This window comes from Pinus tabuliformis, chromosome 7, assembly GCF_031772625.1.
Source record: "Pinus tabuliformis cultivar Carrire ecotype Pingquan chromosome 7, CPIR1, whole genome shotgun sequence".
In the NCBI taxonomy this organism is placed as follows: domain Eukaryota; kingdom Viridiplantae; phylum Streptophyta; class Pinopsida; order Pinales; family Pinaceae; genus Pinus; species Pinus tabuliformis.
In genome coordinates this window covers 915,141,331-915,160,120 of record NC_142293.1, presented here as the reverse complement: position 1 = coordinate 915,160,120, position 18,790 = coordinate 915,141,331, and the positions used below count along the sequence as shown (strand labels likewise).

At 37.7% G+C, this 18,790-nt stretch overlaps 1 protein-coding gene across 1 annotated transcript; it reads left to right on the top strand.

The window, feature by feature from the left end:
* The first annotated feature begins 11,242 nt into the window (after positions 1-11,242).
* Positions 11,243-15,385, top strand: LOC149250643 (uncharacterized). Its single transcript, XM_089453710.1, has 4 exons — positions 11,243-11,620; positions 11,942-12,531; positions 12,910-13,610; positions 13,794-15,385. The coding sequence occupies exons 1-4, from the start codon at positions 11,243-11,245 to the stop codon at positions 15,383-15,385; spliced, it is 3,261 nt and encodes a 1,086-aa protein (XP_089309836.1).
* The last annotated feature ends 3,405 nt before the right edge of the window (positions 15,386-18,790 follow it).

Genomic DNA, 18,790 nt, shown 5'->3' with positions numbered 1-18,790 from the left:
CCCAAATTTCCCAAGGGCTGCCTTGAGGAATTGATGGTTGACTCTATCAAAGGCGTTTGCCATGTCTAGTTTAATAATCATACCCTTTTCCTTTCTATTTATGCTGCTGTGAATTGCCTCTTGGATAAGGATAACGTTATCCGTAATTTGTTTTCTGGGGACGAAGCCTCCTTGATTCCCAGAGATGAGGGAGGGGAGGAGCTTTTTTAGCCTGCTGGCTAGGATTTTGGTGATAATTTTATAGGAGACATTGCACAGAGAGATTGGGCGGAATCGATCGAAGGATTGGGGGTTGGGATCCTTGGGGATAAGGGCTAAGTGAGAAGATTTGATGCTGTTCCCCATTTTGCACTTTGAGAAGAAATTCTTTACCATTCTAATGAAGTCTTTCTTGATGATTTCCCAATGATTTCTGTAGAATGCCACTGTGAACCCGTCTGGGCCCGGTGCCTTGTCCTGCGCCATGCTGAAGATCGACCCCTCAATTTCCTCTGTCGTGACCTCTTGGTCCAGCTCGTTGTTTTGGTCTGCTGTGATTTTATTTTCAATTAGGCTGAGGAATTCCGCATTATCGGTGGGCTGAGTGTCTGCGGATAAGAGGGCGCAAAAGTGTCTGGACGCAGCCTCTTTTATTTCCTCTTGGTCTCTGAGCTCTCTTCCATCCATCATGATTTTCTCTATATGGTTCCCTACCCACCTGAGTTTTAGGCTGTTGTGAAAAAAGGAAGTGTTTTTGTCTCCGGCTTTGAGCCAAAGGCAGCGATACTTTTATCTCTGCTCTTCTTCTTCCATCCTGTTCTGCTTATACAATTCTTTGTACATTTCATTCTCTTTGGCCTGATCTTCCTCTGTATACTGGATTCGCTCCTTTTCGTGGCTCCATTGTTCAAGCTGTGCTTGGAGGTCCGATCTTTTTTTACTTTCCTCTGCAGCGTGGTTTCTTGCCCATCGTTTGATAACAGTCCTGAGGGATTTGAGCTTGGCTTCCCAAATATAATGGGGCGAGCCTATAATTTCTTTTGCCCACTGCTCCTTAATCAAGTTTCGAAATTCTTCTTTGCTGTCCCATGCCTTGTTGTATTTAAAGGGGAGAGGCCCCATGTTCTTTCCTTTATCTAAAGTCAGAGCCACATGTTTATGATCTGAAATGTATCCTTGGATGATTTTGCTTTGGATTTTTGAAAATCTTGCCAATGTTCTTTCTTGAGCGAGGATTCGATCTAATCTCTCTTTTATATTGTTGTTGCCAGTTCTCTTGTTGCTCCAGGTGAGTCTCCCGTTGTGCGGAGGGATATCCACTAGATTATGGGTTTGGATTATTGCTTCTAGTGAGTCTCTTGAGGGATCAGCATAGTAGTTTCCTCCCAATTTCTCATCTGCATTCCTTATAAGGTTTAGGTCGCCTCCAAGGAAAATGTTCCTTCCCTGTACTGTCATGAGATCTGATGTTATTGATTCCCAGCATGAAGCTTTGTCCCTATAATGATTAGGGGCGTATATGTTGTATATAGAGTATTCCTCTTTTGAGGCTTTGTTCTGCATGTCTGTTCTTACCCGCCAGCTGTAAGACTTTTGCTCTTTGAGTTCCCATTTGCTTTTGTCCCATAGTGTTCTTATACCTCCTGAGGCACCAGCTGCACTTGTTGCTACACCTGCATAACTTTTGCTTCTTTTTATGTGATTTTGGAATTCTTGTTTCGTGATTTTGGTCTCCTGAAGTAGGAGAAGGTCTGGATGTTCAGATTTGAGGAGATCTCGGACTGAATTTGTTTTTAGGGAGGAGCCCATCCCCCTACAATTCCAGGAGACCAAAATCATCATTTTCCTTGTTTGGTATTTGCCCCGCTTTTCTCTTTCATTTTTTCTCCGCTTCCTTTTGATTTATCTAGAAATGTGTCCATTGGTTGCTGCATTCCGGTGGCCATTTCTTTTGCAGCGTTTTCATCTCTAATCTCTTTATTAGACTTTCTTCCAACTTTTCTGGGGGGATCTGTGGAGAGGTTGTTTTCCTTTGATTTATTTATGGTTAAGATTCTTTCCACTGTTAGGGGAGGAGAGGGCTGGGGGAGGGAGATAGGGGAGGAGATAACGATGGCAGTCCCTCGAGGGGAAGGGGGGGGGGGATGGAGGGTCCTCTGCGGATAGGGTTTCAAAGGGGTTGGAGGAGGAGGGGAAAGAAGGGCCAGAGCCAGAGGGGTGAGAAGGAAGGGAAGGGTTTTCAGAAGGATCCTTTGAGCTTGGGCCTGGAGGGGGGTTTGATTTTTTCTTTTTGACGTGCTCCCAAGCTCCCTCCGGGGTTTCAACATTGCCTTCAGGGACATTTATTTTAGATTTGCTACATCTATTAGCGAAATGCCCATATTCATGACATACCTTGCACTTGAAGGGTAGCTGCTCGTAGTCCACTTGTTGAATGTGCATCCACTGATCGACTTTAAGTTTGATTGCTTCCGACAGTCCTTTCCCCAGATCTACTTCAACACAGATCCTTGCGCATGCATGCATGTTCTCCTTTGGTTCAGATCTGTCAATGTATTTGCCAACTGTGTTCCCTATGGCTTTGACTGACTCATCCCCCCAGCAATGAAGCGGCAAGTGAGGCAGACGTACCCAGACGGGGACAGTGTTGGGGACATCCATTTCTGGGTCAAAGTCTGGAGTCCATCTGTTTAAGTAGAGACCCCGGGAGTCCATGAAATAGGGACCGTTTCTGAAGATGAGGTTCCTGTCTTCCGTTGATTCGAATAGAAAGGTGTAAAATCCTCTGCCACAAAACCTGATTGCTGTTTTCCCTTGTACCATCGAGTTCCAGTTTCTCTCGACCCATCTCTGAACTGATCTTGGGGAGGGCCACAGTCCCGTGAACTGGCCGACCAGGCCTCTTTCTGCTAAGGAGATTGCTGCTCTCCTCGGGAGGGAAGGAGGTAGAGCTACTTCTGGTATTTCATCTATTTTCTTGATGAACTTGGAGGCTGAAGGACGTATTTTTCCCGCTGCGCTCTCAGGAATGAGAGAGGCAAACATTTTCTCAAAGTCTTCTGGATCCTGAGGCGGGGGATCCATTTCTGCCATAGGAGAGTCAGATAAAACCTCGGGGGGGGCTACCGGGGGGAGACCCCGGTGCCGGGGGAGGGCAGGAGGCCCAGGAGCGAAGAAGGGAAGGCCAGCAGATGAGGGGAGCGGGCCTAGCAGCCGCGCTGCCAGGCGCAGAGGCGCGGAAGCGGAGTCGGGGGTTCTAGGTCGCGCGCAGGTCTTCGATCGCCAGAGAGAGGGTTCCTGGAAACTTCATTCAGGTTAATTTAATCACCGGATAAAAGAGCCATTCAGTTTTTGAGAATGAAAATGTTGAAACATTGCGACGCACCATTTATCATTGTGCTTTCGGAGATATTATTGTACGAGGACTTGTCGCCTCAGTTAATAAATGTAAAAAATGTATATTATTTCAATTTTTTTGCAATTAAAATAGTCATTCATTGTAAATATTAACTCTTAGTTATTTTTTACTATTTTATTTTTATTTTTCACTAACGGTCCTACAAAGTGACCCAACTAAATTATAGAAACAATTGAAAAAACATGTTTCGGGTTCTCGGTAATTTACTCCAATTTATTATTTTAAAAACAAATTGTCAAACTTGAAATCTCAAAATTGCAAAGTGGCTGTAGTTTAATTTGTAGAATATTTAATTCCATGTAAGACCCGCTTCACATCCCATCCTCCCTTCCAAAACCCAAAATAAAAATCCCGAAAAAGAAAACTCGAAATAAAAATTGCCATGATGCAATATTGTGATATCACATATTGCAAAAATCTTAATCACCTCAAATTAAAATGTGCGATCACCAATTTAAAATTTATGCGAGGGGCTATTTTTCGTTTAATATATAATTTTTGTTTCACTTCTTATAACTCCCATCATGCTCACCTCACTCACCCTTCACCCTCCACCTCACCTCCTTATCTCTATGTAACCTCACCATGCTCTCACCTCTCCTCACCTCCGTTACCGCTAATACATTTAACTTATACATTGAATTTTAAAGTTAAGTTCATTCATTTGTTTTCAAAATTCTTTATAGTTTGGTTTATATATATAAAATCAAAAACATTGTGTAAATATTATAATAATTATATTTTAATTAATTATTAAATCATGATTTTTTATTAATTAGATTTTATTAATTAATTAATTAAAGGTTTTAATTATGATTAATTAATATTAAGTAAAATATATTTGTAATCTAATTTAGGATAAGAATTTAATTTCAAAAATCCATTTTTTAGCCTAGACAATAGAATTTTAAAAATTCTAGCAGTTTTGACTCATTAACTTTGGAGGCTCATAAATTGAGTTTTACTTGGCCAAATGAGACCCAAGACTGCTCATTGGATAGTTAAAATCATGGATATTATTTCTGAAGTGGTTGTAAAACCATATTTGCTCATTTAATGGGTCTAAAATTCAGTAGAAGATCAAACTCCGAATATTTAAACAAAATAAATTGTATGAGTTTTATTTTCTGCATTCTCATTTGCCCATAGCCTCTACTGAGTGTAGATTCATTCACCTATGTTCTCCTTGACCAATTAAATCCTCAGAGGCATCAATATAAACCTTTGATTTCTTTTTAAATTATTTATTTATTTAAATTTAATTAGATATGTTTTAATTCTAAAGTTGGTATTTTAATTTGATATTTGCATTTTAATTTAGTTTTGATTTGTTTTTAGCAGGAAACCAGTTGAAAAGATGAAAAGAAGAAGATCTCAATCAATCAGAATGCTCCAACAATAGAAGAATAAGATTTTGGGCCAATGAAAATTCATTGATCATAACTACTCTTCAACAACTTTTTGCGAGAGATTTTTTTTTGTAAATACTATAAATAATAGATTGTAGAATGTATGAGGGGGGGTTTCTCTCTTTTGCAACTTTGTAATTCCAAAAGCACTACTGTAATAGGGATTTTAGGCTGTAGGTAGAGAGAGGATCAAACTAAGATCTGGGGATTATTGAGGATTTTTCTTTTGCATTCTGAATTATGTATGGAGCACAGAGCTTGCGTTATTGGAGCTCTAGTTTTAATAGCAAAAGTTGAAATATTCTAAAGGGATGTTGGAGATCAGAGCGAGAGAAACATTTCAATAAATTGATATTTATAATACTATTGTTTTAAATAATGGTTTCATTTTATGATGGCAGAAATGTGTCATTTTGTTCATATTTGTGCACTATTGTAGTATGAGTAATTTTGCCATAATTATATGTTATTATTTATCTATGCTCTTGTGGGTTGAATTCTGGATTTTGAGTAACTATTTACTTAGAGATCTATTTTTTAATATTGATTTAACAAACAATAATATTTTAGAAACTATTTCCTTATATTATTGTTTAATTATTCGAATTACTGATTTAATAATCAATATCATTTTGTGAACTACTTCCTAAATGTTGTTGGTTGATTATCTGAGTTAAAAGGTCTTTGAACATAATGTGTTTTGGTATTCATAATGTCAGTTAATTAAACTACTTCATTAGCTTCATATTCATTATAAGCCAGACATCTTTAAATCCCAATTTAAATATATTGTTCTCGGTTGGGTTAGATCTATATCTGCCTAAGTGAGATAGGTTTAAGATTTATTTCCTTTTGCTTGTATTTTAGAATAATTTAGCATTCATATTTAATTATATATTTCTAGAAGTCCTCTTCCCAAAGAAGAAAAATTTAGTTGTGGCTTGGCTGAGCCTTAGATCATCTTAAGGATCACTTTCTGGTCTTATCAACAAGAAGGTTTATTTGATATTTATTCTCCATTGGTAGATGAAAGCCATATTTGAAGCCATTGGAGATGGAGAGAAGGTAACTTGACTTAGTTTAACTAGTGGGAACCACCATTTTAACGGAAAAGGAGCTGCTTAAGGTCCAGACTAGATGGTCTCCCTTATATTGTTGTAGGCAGGGAATTTTGAGCCTTCAACAATTTTGGCGCTAGATGGAGGGCTTGAAACTTGTTGTCTTTGTATTCTAACATTTTATTTTTATTACTATGGCTCATCTTAAACTTCCAATTTGGAGTTGTATTTCTGGATGTGCATCTACCAATACTCCACCAGAAGTGGTAAGACTCTTGTCTCTGGTAAAGTTTAATGGTAAGAGGAATTCTTCTGCTTTTGATCATGCCTTTCAATTTATTCAAAAAATTTCAAATTTTGATTTTCAAAGAATTGATGAAGGTATTTTATGTAGGATTTTAACTCTTATATTCGCGGCAAAAGCTATAAGTTGGTGTCAATCGTTTCCAGTTTCCTCAATTCATGGTTGGGATCAATTCATTATAATGTTCCTTTGTAAATTTGACAATTATGACTACGAACAGGAATGTGACGAAATTGAAGATCTATGAAGATTTTTAAAATTAAAGAAAAACCTTCGGAAAATGAATTATTAGATTGGTTTGAAAATATTTACTCTCGTCCTCTCATTCACAATCCATGTGGAATTATTACAAGCTTCGATCAATCCTCTTAAAATTCTATTAACATAATTGAGAATTCCAACATAGAGGTGCATACCAATCATGATGAAGTGGCCTCAACCATGTATGATAAATTTTTAAGTTTAGTACACACCTCTTACAGTGTTAATGATAATCATGTTAATGAACCATCATCGCAAAAATTGAAAAATTTTCTATTCAATTACAAGAAGATACTCACAAGAATCTAGGAGAAACTACCGCTTTGAAATCTAAAAATCATTATGCAGTAAATTCAGAACATCAGAGCATAAATTAGCAATTAAAGTTTCCAATAATATGCAATCCATTGTACAAATTTCTTAATTTAATCATGTTGATCAAAAGGCACATTCAGGGCAGCAAATCAACATTCTTCAAGAAAGAAGTAATAGAGAAGTGAATGATCATAAATATGAAATTTGCAATGAAAAAATATACAAGAGTTCTCAAACAAAGACATTTTTAATTTCATTGCTTCTGATTTTCATTTTCACCTTTATCCTGATATTTTTCCTGATAGAAATCTATCCCCTCTTTGCAGTAATGTTATTCCAAAAAAGAAAGAGGCTGATATAAATGAATTGCCAATTAGTTTTTATCAAGATAGAAAATCAAACATTGATAATTTTTCTGGCATTAATATTCCTTCTTGTTTTGATACATCGGATGAGATCGAAGGGAATTCTAAAGAATGTCGCGAAGTCATTTATGATAATTACTCTGACATTGAGGATGTTGATTTGTCTTCTTCTCAATTGAATCCTCATGATCAAAGTCAAATCATATGTGAAAATGAAGAGCACTCTAACTCAGAATTTACTTCAAATAGTTCTCATTTTCAAACAATCAATCATACTCATGATTTCAACATTCAAGAAACCATTCCAATCTATGATTTATATGACGATCAAGCTCCCATTCTTATTCATAGACATAATTCTCTTTCTAATTCGCAAGTTAGTATTGGAAATCATTTGAATTCCATTATTCTGGCCAATTCTTATGAAGAGAAAATTGTTTCAAATCAGTTCCAATTGTGTTATAACACTAGTTGTATCAATTATGATTTAATTTTACTGTTGTTCCTTCATTTATTTTATTTAATTTCAAATTTGTTTTGTGTTTTCAATTTTTGATTTTTAGATACTTTGTGCTGACATATTGAGCAGCTCAGTATTGAACACTCAATTGATGTGTTCCCTGAATGGGAAAATGAAGATTCAAATTATAATCATGAATATCAAGAGCTATTTCTCTTCCAATTCCAACTGATGTTCATTTCTTATCAATTACTTCTTTCTTACCAAAAGTAGTGCCAACAAGAGAGTGTATTTTCACAATATGACCAACAATTTAAATCAATTAATAATCTTCCATTGTATTTAACATATTTCCATCCATCTTTTATTGACCTATTTGAAAAATATTTAGAGAATTTTCCTACATGGAAGATTGTTAATAATTTAACACTTCCACATATGCTAACAAATTTATGCAGGCCATTGTATCTAAAAGCTCGTCTCCACAATCTAGCCTGTCATCTTCCCTTTCCAACTTCTCCTAATCACTAATGGGAATCCATCCAGATTTCTATGATCCAATTGAAATTCAATTGGAAATGACATTCCAAGAGAATGTGACTATAAATAAGCTACTTTCTGTAAATATGTTAGCAATAAATATACATTCTGCCTTCACATTTAATTTTCTTAGTTTAATTATATTTGTATTTTTGTTATTAATGTTTGACTTGTACATATATGTAGGAATTAAAATGAGAGAGTGGTTACTTTGGAAGTATGACTATACCTAGTCACGTTTAATTTATTAAGTTAGAAATAGGAATAGATTAATTTAGATTAGGTTCTTTTCTGTTTGCACTTATTTAATTATTTCAAATTTTTAATAAGCAAGTAATGAATACAAGTTTTTCTTGGCATCCCTTTTCATTTTTTGGCAAAGTGGTTTAGAACATTTCAAAAGCTCTTGAATAATCAGAGTATACATACTTGTGAAATACTTAATTGTATTGTTTTTCAAAAATTGATCACATTGATCATACATGAAGAAATTCCAAGAATTTGCTATAACTTGGCAATTTTTTGATTCTCAAGTATTTCTGAAAAAAGAATTCGTTTTTGCCACTTTTATTCTTCGATGTAAATTCGAGGTGGATACAATTTGAAAAAAATCATTATTTAGCATTTTAGATTAAATAAGTAGATGATGTTGAGCTTATGCAAATTTTGAGAAATACATGGGAGAAGTTCAAGATTCATGAGATAAACTTACAATCAAAATTGTTCTGAGTATACAAGTTCATCTTTCTCTATTGTTAATTTTTCTCTTTTTTCATAATTTATTCCTTATTTATGTTCTATTTCTTTTTGCAGGTCTTCATCGATTTAATTGTGGAGACCTGAGATAAGCAAGCAACCAACCCTTTTCAAATCTGCAACATGTTCAGGGAAGTATTATTTGTTGTTCATCAGAATTTGAGTATTGCTTAATTTTTCTTTCATTCATTAAAACCCCAAGACACCTTTAAAATAATATCGGAAGATTCATATCAACGCATTCTAATATCATAATTCTCATCATTTGAAAGCTCCAATAAAATGATTCTTTGATCAAATATTTTCGATAATTGATAAAAGGGGCTTTTTGTTAAAAGAGAAAATTGAGCTAAGCACTTATTTATGAATATGATAATGAAATAACCTGACTCAACACAATTTCCACTTCGCATATCAGAGTTTTCAATATGAACCTCATCGCGATCAGTTGATCGCCAACATTCCAAATGTTGGAACATTTGATATAAGCATCAATAAAAAACATTGCGACAACTACATATCTCTGATATCCCAAGTCAATTATTTATGATAGATGACTCAGCCAATATTGCGATGTACATACAACCCCTGGGCTCGATACGACATTTAAATTCAGTTTTAAAAAAGATATCGAGTCCTTTCATAAAGCTTAATTTTGGTTGGACCATATGTTTAAAAGTTCTAATGTCCCGGATCCGATATGAAATTAAATACATATAATAAAACTATCGGGTTCATTTTTCATCGCACATCGGCGTATCAACAGTGTTACATTCCATACTCAAATTTTCTAATCGTCGATCGCTTATAAAATCCAAAGCCGATCCCAACAATAAGCCATGTCATCTATCACATTCCCTCTATCACAAGAATAATATCATTGTTTCCTTTTATTAACAACTTCGATCTCCAAAAATGGTAAAAAACGCGCGCGCGATAGGGAATGCGTTCTGCTAGGTTTACGACCAGCTGCCGCCGCCATGGCTGCTCCAGGGGGTGCGGAGCCCTCTCCCACCCCTCCGATTTCGCCTGCAGAAGCCTTCAAGAAGATCCTTACGCAGAGAGGGAAAAAACGAATGCAGCCTGAAGCTCCGAAGTTTATCAAAAAATTAGAAGAAATCCCAGAAATTGCTCTGCCAGAAGACCAGACAATCAAAATCGCCCTTGCCCTGGCTGACAGAGGTTTAGTAGGGCAGTTTATGGGACGATGGCCAACAACCAAATCGACTGATGAATGGGTGCAAAGAAACTGGAGACCCCTGCTCCCAAACAATGTAATCAGCTACCCGATTGGAAGGGGCTACTTCATCTTTGAATTCACTACCAAGGAAGACCGAGATTTGGTGTTCAGAAATGGCCCATATTTCATGGGAAACCAAGGTCTCTTTCTGAATAAATGGACACCCGACTTTGACCCCTCAGTCGATGTCCCAAAGGAGGTCCCTGTTTGGGTTCGGCTCCCCAATCTTCCAATACACTGTTGGAGCTACCAAGCACTGCAAAAGATAGGAAATGGACTGGGAAGATTCATCGACAAAGCTGATAACAAGGGCCAATACACCTGCGCCAGAATATGCGTGGAAGTGGATCTCGAAGCTGGGCTACCGGAAGCTATCAAGTTGACAGTGGGAGATTGGCATCACTACCAGAAGCTAGACTACGAGCAACTCCCATTTAAATGCAGGATCTGCCATGAACATGGCCATTTTCAACGAAACTGCCCTAAAGCACCATCAGGGGATAAAGAGGAAGAAGAAGGATGGAAGGAAATAAAAAAAGGAAAGGTAGTCTCAAAGCCAAACGAGAAGAAGCAGACAGAATCAAAGGGAAATCCCCAGCCCAACGACAAAACCAAACCAGTCTCAAATGAAGGCCCATCCACAGCTGAAAAGGGGGAGGCCTCAGAGAAACATGAAGAAACTGAAGGTCAGCCGAAGGAAAGGAAAGAATCCGAAGAAGAATCAAATCCCCAACTAACCAAGGCAGATCAAGGGGGAAAAGCAGGCGAAGACGAGCACATTAGTCTTGCCTCCGAATCAGGAGAAGAATCAGAAGAAAGAGAATCTGAATCAGACAGTTCTCAAATCTCTCCTATCAAAACATCGAGGGGCCGAAAATCCAAGAAGAAACAAAGAGAGGAGAAAACCTACATGGATGTTCTCCAAGGTTCCCAGAAAACCCTCAAGGGAATGATGAATACCAGATCCGGGCGCAAGAATAACAAGGCTCCAAAAGGAGCCACTCCCCCCCTCTCCAGTAAATAATGAAATACGTCTCCTGGAATTGCAGAGGATTAGGTAGCAGGCTGAAAGAAGAGGCCCTGAAAGACATTGTAAGGTTGCATATGCCTGAAATCCTTCTCATCCAGGAGACAAAGATGGAGGACTCTCTTCTCCTCCAATCCAGCAAAACATTCTGGCGCAAAGGCCCTGGAAGAGCTGTCAGTGCTAGAGGTGCCTCTGGTGGGATCGCCTCCTTCTGGGACAGCTCCAAATACGACTTGATTCAAGAAGAAAGTGGCCAGCACTGGATCTTCACTCAACTCCTTCACAAAGATTCTGGTCAACAAGTAAGTTTATTTAACCTTTATGCTCCAGTCTTGCCATCGGAGAAAAAAATTTGCTGGGACTCGCTCCAGTCCTTTCTTGTTTTGCACAATCCAGGAAATATCATTATTGCAAGGGATCTGAACGTTACTCTAGCTGCTGAAGAGAAAAAAGGTGGTTCACCTGTAAGGGACCCTGCCAGAGAATGGGTAGAAGACATCATGAACGATTGGGATTTGGAGGACATCAAACCTTCAGCCGGGAAATATACTTGGTCTAATAAAAGACTAGGTCCCAGCCATATAGCAGCTCGCTTGGACAGATTCCTTGTCCAAACCTCCTTCCTCACTAGTGGCCTAATGACCTCATCCAAAATTCTGCCCAGCTGCACCTCTGACCACAAACCCATAAGTCTGGAGCTCTCCGTGGATAGATTTCTTGGACCCATTCCATTTAGATTTAGCCCATTATGGATTCAGCAAGAGGGGTTCAATGAGGTGGTTGCTGAAGTCTAGAACCGGAAAATTCAGGGTTCCCCTTTCTTCGTGTGGGAAGAAAAATTGCGGGCTCTTAAGAGAAAGCTCAAGGAATGGGCAAAAGCTTTGAAAACTCCTGCTGCCAATCGAAAAGAGTCTATAGAAAATCTTGCTGCCCTCCAATCCTCAATGGAGAATTCAGATATTACCCAAAGTCTGCTCCAAAAAGAAGTCGAGTTACAAAAAGCCTTTCATAAAGCCAGTAGGGACGAAGAGGAGTATTGGAGACAGAAATCTAGAAACTTATGGTTACAAGCCGGCGACAAAAATACTAGTTTCTTCCACAAACATGCCGAAGCCCAAAAGCAACACAAAAATGTTTCAGAAATCCGATTCCAAGATACAGTGGTTAATGATTTTGAGGGCATAAAGAGAGCAGCATTCTCCTTTTTTAAAGATCTCTATTCAGCTCCTGATTACCAGCCTATAGATCCCCAAGAATATCCGTACAATCTGATCCCCTTCTGTGTGCAAGATCCCGTCAATAATATGTTGACTGCCCCGATCAGCATGGATGAGCTCAAGAAAGCTTTGGATTGCATGGACCCGGATAAAGCGCCAGGGCCTGATGGGTTCACTGCCAGGTTCTTTCAGTCTTGCTGGTCAATTATCAACAAAGACCTTCTGAGAATGGTAAGGAAATCCCAATTTTGTACTAAGATAGGAGGCAGCACCAATTCAGCCTTCCTGGCTTTGCTTCCGAAATAAAAAGGAGCTTCTGAGTTCAGTAGATTCCGCCCCATTTCGTTGTGTAATACTAGCTATAAACTTATTACCAAAATAATATCCATGCGCCTCAAGAATATATTGCCGGACATCATACCGGAGAACCAAGGAGGCTTCATCAAAGGGAGAAAGATACTGGATAATATTGTACTGGTTCAAGAGGCAGTACATTCAAGTGTCCAGAGAAAAGAGAAAGGAATGGTAATAAAACTAGATCTGGCTAATGCCTTTGACAGGGTGAGGCATGACTTCCTGTTTGCAGTTATGACAAAAATGGGCTTTTCAACAAAATTCACAAATTGGGTGAAAGCCTGCATCGCCTCTCCTTGGATTGCTCCGCTGGTAAATGGAAGATCAACTGAATTTTTTACAGCTTCAAGGGGATTAAGGCAAGGCTGTCCGCTGTCCCCGCTTCTCTATGCCATTCAAGCCTCAGTGTTGAGTTTCCAGCTCGACTACTGTCAGCAAATCCAAATTCTGCCAGGTCTCAGAATGGTGCAAAATGTCAAAGAAATAAACCATGCTCAATTTGCCGACGATACTCTGCTACTAGGTGGAGCGAGTATTATTTCGGCCAATTCTTTCAAAAAGGAACTGGACATCTATAAGGAAGCATCCGGCAGCAAGATTAACTACTCAAAAAGTACAATCTATGGCTGGAATTGCTCAGCTAAAAACCTTGCTGATATAGCTAGGCTTCTTGAAATGAAAATCTGTCAAGACTGGGATTCTTTCAAATATCTTGGGATCCCAATTTTCAGATCCATCCCCAAAGTTTCCCATTGGATGCCCCTTTTGGACAAGCTCAAACTCAGAATTAATGCCTGGGGAGCCTCCTGGCTGAACACTGCTGGGAAAATTATCCTTATAAAATCTGTCTTAACAAGCATGCCTCTGTTTCAGCATTCCATTCTCCTCGCCCCCAAAACCTTTCTCAGTAAAATGGATGGTATGCTGAGAAGATTTCTGTGGGAAGGGGGAAAAAACAATGAAAAAAGGCTTCATTTAGTAAATTGGGATACCATTAAGAAACCTTTAATAGAAGGAGGTCTGCAAATTAGAGACTCGGCTGCCCAAAATCTCGCTCTTGGCTCAAAAATATTGTGGAATATTGTGGCAGGAAAAATAAGCTGGAGCAAGAAAGTGCTGTGGAAGAAATACTTTCAAGGTCAACGATTGAGATGTCTTGATCTTCCTCCAAAAAATTCCAAAGGCTCCCCAATATCCAAACTTTGTATCGCTGCTCTGGACAACTTCAGCCCCAACCTCTATTGGATCCCAGGTAATGGGAAAAAAATAAGAATTTGGAATGATCAGATTCTTGGAGACCAGCCTCTTCATCATATAAAAGGCCTGGCAAATATTAAGCTATGGTTGCATTCCAACAACAAGGAAACTCTATGGGACATAACCAACTGGACGGAGGATGCTGAAAGAAGATGGGACAGCTGGAATCTCGGGGAGGTACCACACCATTTACAATCTGAAGCTTCTTTACTATTAGACAATCTGCAAGGGAAATCACCATTATCAGCAACAGCCAAGGATAAAAGAGGGTGGGGCTCCCATACTGGCTCCTACTCGGTAGCTGAAGGATACAAAAGTTTAATTGCTGTCCCGAATGTCCCTCCAGACCCAACGCAATGGAAATTCATATGGAACTTTCCTTCTCTCCCTAAAATAGACTTTTTCTGCTGGACACTTGCTCATAATAGTATTCTCACAGGAGACAATCTGAGAAAACGGGGAATGGAAGGGCCCTCCAGATGTCCATTATGTATATCAGAGGAAGAAACAGCTGATCACCTGTTGCTGCTGTGCCCCTTTGCCAAGGCAGTCTGGAAAGGGGTCCTGAGTTCAAGGGCGGACAAGATTGAGCTACCAAGAAGTGTGCCATCCCTGTTCTACGAGTGGGCCAAGCTACCTCCAATCTGCACCAACAATAAAAACCTCCTTAGGACTGCTTGGATGTGGACCCCTAAATACATATGTTGGAAATTATGGCTGGAAAGGAACAACAGAATCTTCAGAGGAGAAATCTGCACTGTAAACAATGTTATATCCAAAATTAAAGCTTTATTGGGAGAGACTTTGGAATCTAAGCCAACCCTAAGGAATGAAGTAAAGCTGGACAATGAGGAGGAGCTGTGGCTAAAAGAAATCGTTCCAAATAATCAACCCATCCCTACTATTCCAACCACTTGCCATGCTAAGTGGGAAATCCGTATGGAAGAACAGGAATTTCTAAAGTGGAGATCGGCACTAGATGACCATTGTCTTTTCTTCGACGGGGCCTCTAAAGGCAATCCAGGAGCTGCGGGTGGAGGTGGAGTGCTGCTGAAACCCGATGGGTCTACTTTACTCAAGTACCATTGGGGTCTGGGAATCGAATCAAATAATAGAGCTGAGGCTCTAGCTTTGTGGCAGGGGCTGACTCTGGCTCTAAAACGGAACATTCAAACATTGACGGTCTTCGGAGACTCTCGGCTCATCATTCAAGCAATGAATTCTCCTTCGAATCAGTGGCAGATCCATTTAGGCCGAATTCTAAAGAAAATAAGACCCATGCTGGCTAAGTTTCAGAAAATCTCCTTCTTCCACATTATGAGGCAGCTTAATACTCAAGCTGATTTTGAAGCCAACCTTGGAGCTGCCAGAAGCCAAAGAACCCTATCAGTCAATTTGGAAGATTCTCTCTGCATCATCCCATAATCGGATTAACCAGTAATTCTGTTTTAACACAGAAAACCCAGAAATTTGCTTGCTGGAAATGGTGTTTCAGCAACACAGTTATTTTATCAGTTGCTGAAACTGGTGTTTCAGCAACGCCGCTCGTGGTGTTTCAGCAACGCAAAATTTTGACGTCAGGCTCTGTACATTCAATCGGACAGCTGCCCATTTCGCTCGGCTCCTTCTGCTCCAGGGGAAATTGCTTTGACAAAAATCAAGGCGTTGGAAGGTTAGAATGAAGACTAGAGATGGAAAACGATTTTCATACTCCCAAGTGGAAATAGCTCATATCCGATTCGCTCCTCAAGCAACAGAGTTAGAGGAAGGCTCCAGAAAGGCATACTCAGGTTGTCAGAATCAGCTGGTAACATCAAGGTAAAGAACCATCCGGCAGAGATACAGCGTTGCTTCTCCAAAAGACGACGCTGAATCAAAGATTGATCATGGAATCGTGGACTTCATGAACTCAGAGAGAAATGAAATTGAGAAACTCAATCCAATGTAAATGCAAGCGGCAGCTGTTTTGCCGCCTTTTAAATAAAAATCTAACCGTTAAAGTCAAAAAAAAAAAAAAAAAACAACTTCGATCTCCGATATGATTATTCTCCAATATCACAATCACTCCATAGCGGTTTCCCATCGCATATGCTCATATAGAAACCTTGCTATCACAAAACTTATATCGCATCGTGAAACTCAAATGGAGCCTTGCCTTAAGATCTTCCGGTGCGATAAACTCTGATATATGTCTCTTTTCCATTGTCTTTTAATTATTATATAACACTCAATCACATATCGGAAAAGGTGAATCTCGCAGCTTGAAAGTTATGAATGGTAAAGAAACTTGCGATACGAAACATTCGTTGAAGCGTTGTCCTATATAAAAGAATTTAAGGCACTCTTGGGAAACCACTATGGTAATGAAGCAATTGATAAGAAATTTGGAACATGGTTAAATCATTTTCTATTTCTCTTATGTTTGAGTTTTGATATATCACTCTATATTTAATATATGAAATCTAAGACTTTTCCATCTACACATTTGTGCTACATTCTCTTGGATTTGGTCTTGATTATGAACAATTTATGAAATCATGGAGTCAATATGAAACTTGTAATATTATGAGAACAATTCTCACTGCAATTCATAAAGAAACATCCTTCCATTCTCATTTATGTGGATTTGTTTTATTTTGAGATTCTTTGGACATAAAACATTACAATATTCTAGTTTATTGCTCGTTTTAGATTAGATTTAATAAATAATGATTTTGGGTCAATAAAACTTATTCATGCTTTTAAGTCTAATTAAAGGAAGAAGTTATATTTTGTTAGAGAAAATGATACCTCTCAGGTAATATTAAATGCAATTCTCCAATGATAAGTTTCATGTGCCCACTTTCATTTATTTACTTTTGGTTTCAGTTTTGTTTTTAGTTTTTGCTGATCTTAAACTCTGTTTTTGTAGGTCTTCATAAACTTTTCACACCCCTACCAGATCAGATTTTGAGCTCATTCTCTCATTTGCTTTCAAGTTTTTAAAAGAATTAGTAATGATCCTCATCGAATAAGTTAAATTGGGGAGTTTTTGAACATTTAGTATGTTTCTTGAGTGTTACTTTTGTTACAAAATGGCTAAGATGCTTTTATACAAATTTTATTTTGAAACAAGAGAGTTTGCAACAGAAAAAATCTTCTCATTTAGCATATTATCTATGATCACTGCTATTCACCGTCTACATTTTGAGAGCCTCATTTCTTATAACTCCGCAAGATAAAAAAAATTAAATCTCAACATAGGAAGGAATGTACATATGGTTATTTTATTTTATCGTTTTTGTTGAGACATTTGTATAACTAGTCTTGTTGGAGTTTATCTTTTAAGTTTGGATTTTTCTTTCACCTTTCGTCTTCTACATTTTTATTTTTGTTTGCTGTTTTCTTTTCTTACTTTAGTTTAGAGTTCTTTGCCTTTTACTTTCAGTTATGGTTTGGTTTTGGTGACTCTGCCACGATCTATGCGAAAGGCCTTTTCCTCACCCTACAGTAATTGGCATGCATGGAAAATCTTTTAATTTTATCTATTTCATTGAATTTAATTTATCATTAAAGGCATATCCTTATGGAACCATAAAGACCATCTTGCTTTAAATCTTTTTATGGAGGAACGCACATCCTTTTTAAGTGACCGAGTTTACTTTTTCAAGGAAAAACTGATTTGGGTTTAATACAATGAATTTGCCCCCGCCCCCCCCCCCCACATAAAAGCCTCTGATTGATAGTTGCAGGGAAAGAAGTTGGAGCCAACATTATGATATTATTATGTCCATTAGACATAAATCTCTATTACCATCCCACCTCTTTCATTCAAATACATCATAAACTAAAAGCTAGAAAATACACTTATCAAAATAATTATTAAAAGAGGAAGCATGAGAAATACAAGTAAACCCGTCTGGGCTATGGACGCTCACTGGCAGCAGGACTAGGCTTGTATGGCATAAAAGACAACTTCGTCGGGTACTGTTCAGGCTCGCTGGCAGCGAAGCGATGTCAGAGACCTATCATAAAATTGATATATGCTTTATCAAAAATTCCTAGCTATACCTTCTATTTTTTCATATAAGGTAGTTTTAAAACAAATTTTCCCAAATTTGGATTCATGACTTTTGCTCAAATCTTCTTTGAGTACTTATCTTTACAAATTCATATTACTTAATCTATTTATGTGGGACCTATGGAAATGTTTTACTATTAGATGATTTCGTGATTTCCATTATTTTTAACCTTTGGGTAAATTAAAGTTCATTATCTTTAACTAGAGATAATTGGTTCTTCACATTGTGTCACCATTGTTATATGGAAAACCTAACAGCCCCCATTTTTTACTTATTTACTTCAAATAACGGGGACCCTTTCGATTAATTTTTGACAAAACCCTTTTAATGTTTTTCATTTAAATTAATTGTCTTACAATTTTTCTTTTTTCTCTTTCACCAAATTATATTTTGATTGTTTCATTGAATTGGACTTTTCACTAGCTTTATATCGATACTTGTTTCACCTCATTTGGTTAAACGGTTTGTAAATAGCACTCCTTTGAAGTTTAATCGTTTTTGTTGCCCCGGTTAATAAATGTAAAAAATGTATACTATTTCATTTTTTTTGCAATTGAAATAGTCATTCATTGTAAATATTAACTCTTAGTTAATTTTTACTACTTTTTTCATTTTTCACTAATGGTTCTACAAAATGACTCAGCCAGATTAGAACGATTGAAAAAATGTGTTTTCGGTTCTCGATAATTTACTCCAATTTATTATTTTAAAAATAAATTGCCAAATCTGAAATCTCAAAATTGCAAAGTGACTGTAGTTAATTTGTAGA